The 4,808-nt window shown below is 37.6% G+C and overlaps 1 protein-coding gene across 1 annotated transcript; it reads right to left on the minus strand.

The window, feature by feature from the left end:
* Positions 1-1,043: 1,043 nt before the first annotated feature.
* On the minus strand, positions 1,044-4,256 carry LOC126369077 (3-galactosyl-N-acetylglucosaminide 4-alpha-L-fucosyltransferase FUT3-like). Its single transcript, XM_050013368.1, has 4 exons — positions 4,246-4,256; positions 2,787-3,014; positions 1,809-2,057; positions 1,044-1,284 (listed from the first exon to the last, which is right to left on the minus strand). The coding sequence occupies exons 1-4, from the start codon at positions 4,254-4,256 to the stop codon at positions 1,044-1,046; spliced, it is 729 nt and encodes a 242-aa protein (XP_049869325.1).
* Between the last annotated feature and the right edge of the window lie 552 nt (positions 4,257-4,808).

The following is a 4,808-nucleotide window of genomic DNA, read 5'->3' on the forward strand; positions in this document are numbered from 1 at the left end:
GGACGAAAGGAAGTTTTTTTTTAATATAAAATGGTTGTCTATTATTAGATTGGGGGCGGTGTGTAAGGGCATTTGTTTTTTTTTTTTTTTAGAAAAGGAGAAAATAAAAGGAGTCAAGATAAATAAACATCCCTTTTAATTATATTTTCCTCATAAATTCACGCCTATTTCCCACCGGGGTAAGCAGAGTCTGTGGAACCATTTGCTTCGATCCTGACATACTTCTCTTCTTTCCACTACATCCATAAATCGTTTCATACACTCACCGCTCCAAAACGTACTTGCAGCTTCTTTTCTCCGACTATAAAGGTTGTGAGAACCTACAGTAGTTTTAGGCGGATGAGACGTTCGTTATGGAAAAAAATACGATTCAAAGTGTAACTATGTTACTTACTGAATATTTTAAAATATTGAAAAAAAAATAGAAAAATTAAATTTAGTTCAGCATAAATACCCACTCTCGATTTTCAGTTGTACTTTACGTTTGAAATAAAAAGTTACAAATTGAAAGAAACAACTTTAAATTAATCATTGTAAATAATGTTCAAACCATGGTTTTGAGTTTGAAACTTTTTAATTTAGTTCAGTCAACTTGTGCCAAGAGACATTGCTAATTTAAATAGCATAAGCTCTTGGGGCCGTTACTTACTAGGACACCGAAGTGGCGCCACCAAGGTTGCAAAATGTATGCAGTTATAAAAAGGGTAGCGCAACCAAATTTGTTTCCCACCACCGAATCCCGAATAATATCGAGCTGGTGGCGCAACTATGGTGTCCCAATGAGATAGTAAGTTTATGGAGTGTACTTCCACACATATTTTGTGCTCCTTAAGTTTTTTAATCAGGAGGCCTTTCTTCTGTGAGTTTCTTTCAAGCTTTGAGACTAGTATACAATTAATAATGTCGTTGGACCTGGGCTACTAGCCCAAACATCTCCACCAACCCGCAGTGGAATAGCGTGGTGGAGTATGCAAAACAGTATGTTACGAGTAGTGACGTATCGTGGCGAATCCTGAGAGGGATGATTCATAAGATTCACTTACTTAGTGCAGCAGCTGGTGCAACTGTTTGTACCGGACACTTACATGCGCGCTCGGCGTCATGAGTTGCTGGTGCGGCCTCACGCGCGGACGCAGGCTCACCGCCATTCGCCGGTACTTCGCGCTCCTGACTTGCTGAACTCCGTCCTCGATGCGGCGCCACATTGCGACTTGTTTGCGAGTACGATTGAGTGTGTGATGCGTGACAGTAGGACAGTATTTGAACCACTTATGCCTGTTAGTTCTGTTATATAATATGTTTTATTTTATGTGTTTTATATATTATGTGGAAACTTGTTTGTAACGGTATGGATTTCTTTTATGTTGCAAATGTAATAAATGAATAAATAAATAAATAAATTAAATGAGTTGATATTAAGTGAAATTTCCTGCCGAAAAATTTATGAACATTTTAGTGCCTTTTCAAATTATTTTCAGTTCTATACTTTTGAAAATTCCACTTGTCAAATCTGAATCATCTCTCAAAGATTTCGTTACGATGTCACTGACACCCTGTATAGTCTATTTGCGTTATGTTTTGTATGAAATTATATATCAGAATGTTCGAATTCATAATTGCTGTTACAAAACTTTATTTCATCCGAGTCGCATACTTTCGGTGCGTTATTGTTGTAGTTCAACGCTTCACACACTCTACATAAGTGTGTGGAAGTCGTTCCAAAGAATCCATGTTCGTTCGTAATGGCAAAATGCTTCCTCCAAGCGTGGTATGAGAGCAATAATATTTTATTTGAAGCAATCAGGTGCATATGTTTCGCCAGGTCATCTATAGTTTTATAACTATCCACGTGGATGAAAGAATTCGGTGGCAATAACTTGAAGCAATCGTCGTATGGGGGTCCCAATATAACAGGAATGGCGCCCTTCGAATACGCGTTGTAAAAACATTTCTCCGTAAAATACTGTGGGCAGTTAGAATTTTCAAATGACAGGTAGAATATGTATTGCGTATTGTTGCTGTCTGGCTGTAAATACTTGCTACCAGAATTTGTGCACCTGAAATGTAATTATCAAACAATTATTGTACTTACAAACTTTTTTTTTATTTGCAGCAAATGACATTAACTAATACCGACAAAAAATTATGAAAATACTAGGAATGTTGACATTTCCGAGCAACCCGTGGTAGCTCAGTTGATAGAACGCTTGCCTCTTACTTTGAGGTCGCAGGTTCGAGTCCTGCAGAGACCTAAACCAATGATTGTCGAATTTGTCTTCGAATTCATGTTTGCAGCATAAATGATTATCACATGCTCAGCAGTGAAGGAAAACATCGTGAGGAAACCCACATTCTCGAGAAATACATTTTTGGACGTATGTGACCTAACCTGTATTGGGCTGGTTTTCCCTTCGTGGGTTGGAAGTTCAGAACGGCAGTCACTTCTGTAATAAACAGGACCTGTCAAATCTTCAGGTTAGGTAAGCGGACCCTGTGAAAAACTGGATAATGCTAGGAAGACGATGGTGACATTCACAATACCTCTTTCGATTCCCGATGGGGATCTTGTCGAAATTCACTTTGTGGGACTGTCCTTTGTTTTTGACTTTGCAGTCTGAATCACCGGGTTGTCCAAAAAGTAAGATGAATCTGTGCTTCGGAATCTTCCGAAGGGCACGTTAAGCTGATAGTCCCGGCTACTAGCTGTAAAATACCTCTAGACACCCACAGGGAAGCAGCTTGAGCGATGATTGGGGAGAGGCTTGTTTATGTTTAAAGTTCCTTACCAGCGCATTTGGATGTCAATTTGTAGAAGCTTGGAGAGTTTCGCTAAGATCAGCTTTCGGATCCTGATGCAGTCTGATATGACGATGGCTGCTAGCACCTCATACTGTTTCTTTCTCCAGAATGGTACCATTTGACGAAGAGCCTTTTCTGGGTCTACTGTGTCCAAGAGTAAAGGCTTTGGCAGTGGAATCGTCCTGCCGTACGGAATCGGGATGTCGCTGTTGATACTAATAGATAAAAAAAAAACATTAACATTATATAAATTACAAACAAACAAATAAATGCAGGCTAGAGAGACCTAACTAAATCCATTAGATAAATCGAAGCCATTTCTGATATTTTCTAGAATGGAATAATGAATTCATATTGATATTTTTTTATATGGCGACTTTTTCGAAATACGCGGGGTTTAGCCGGAATTTCAGTTTTTAACTACGATTTTGGGTACCTCCTGGTATAACATTGTTTCAACCAATTTCGATTTTCGACAAACATTTTTTAAATTTTATTTCTAAACCCATTTTTAATAATTATTAATTAACTAATAGTAATTATTATTTATTAATAATGGGTTAATTATTATTATGGGTTCATTATTTTAAATTTTATCTTATTTTTTTTGTGGAGCGGATGAAGGATAATAGAATTGCAAAAGCGGTGTATAAAGCGAAAGTTGATGGTAGGGCTGGCAGAGGAAGACCGAGAAGGATTTACGATGACCAAATTGGAGATGTCCTTAGAAAAGGTTTTATACGATATTTTCTGAACTGGTGTGCGTGTATGAAGCGATTGATGAATGTGGAGGAAGCACGAGAAGTATGTCAGGATTGAGGCAAATGGAATCCTATAGTCTCTGCTTACCCCGGTGGGAAATAGGCGTGAGTATATGTATGTATGTTCTCCCCGTGGCATTTGCAATTAGGACTAATTGGTAATCTTTTTAAAGATACTAATGAATTACCTGTTGGAAGGGGAGACGGGTCTCATATAGTTACGGTGACATGGTTTCAAAGTGTATATGTCACCGTAAAATTGTAAATAACGTTAGATTATAATCTATTATACCATGTGATGTCAGAATTATTGATTACTTACTAAATAATTAATAAATACGTACTTGATTTCACAATCTTGAAGAGCATTTATTTTATTTGACTGACACCTGTGTTTTATTCCTAACTCTATGGACACAGAACGGTCTACTGTAAGGCCGACCAATCAGGGACAGCCGTCGGACAGTTGACAATTTGACAATTGTAAGATTGTGATTTAACAGTTTTACTTCGATAGATTATAATCTAACGAATAATAATACGTTAAATTGTAAGCAATATGATACGATTCATAATTATTCGACAGTTCACAATCTCGCGAGATTCAAATCGTAGATAGAGATAGATTATAATCTAACGTTATTTACAATTTTACGGTGACATATACATAATAGTGCTCGTGTACCTGTACGCCATAGTCCAATTGAAAAGTCCGGAAAGGTTGACATTAGGAGCTGCTATAGGAGCGTGAAACGGAGACTCTTCGGTGTATAAAATCCATATTTGATTCGGATTTCTTTTTGGTGCGTGTGAAATGTATTTGTCAACTTTCTGCACATTAACGACCACGGCATCGGCGTTTTGTAAATAGTTATTGTCATCCGAATATATGCAGTTTTCCACGCTACATCCAGCCAAAACGTCGGCTGTCCTGTAAAAAAAAGTATGATGTTATGTCTTCTTCTTAATGTGTGGATTGTGAGGTGGAATACCAACCTTATCAACCCTGGTGTCAGGGTTATTACTGAGCCGCCAAAGGCCCCTGACATGACTCATGTAACGACTAAATTCTTAAATCGGCAAGTAGTAACTGGGACCAACGGCTTAACTTGCCTTCCGAAGAACGGATCATCGGTGATCAATCACTAATTATTACTTTAATCATTATAATTTAACGTTTTCATATAAGTAGGTAATTATGTGACTTTATTCTGTTTATATATTTCTGTTGGTAAGCACATAGCTGGG

Source organism: Pectinophora gossypiella, chromosome 8 (genome assembly GCF_024362695.1).
Source record: "Pectinophora gossypiella chromosome 8, ilPecGoss1.1, whole genome shotgun sequence".
Classification (NCBI taxonomy): Eukaryota; Metazoa; Arthropoda; class Insecta; order Lepidoptera; family Gelechiidae; genus Pectinophora; species Pectinophora gossypiella.

What these genes read in the sequence shown, in the direction of transcription:
- LOC126369077 (XM_050013368.1), bottom strand. An exon ending in ATTGACATCCAAATGCGCTG is followed by an intron (nt 2,058 to 2,786) that starts GTAAGGAACTTT and finishes ATTACATTTCAG; the next exon opens with GTGCACAAATTCTGGTAGCA. An exon ending in GATGACCTGGCGAAACATAT is followed by an intron (nt 1,285 to 1,808) that starts GCACCTGATTGC and finishes ATTATATAACAG; the next exon opens with AACTAACAGGCATAAGTGGT.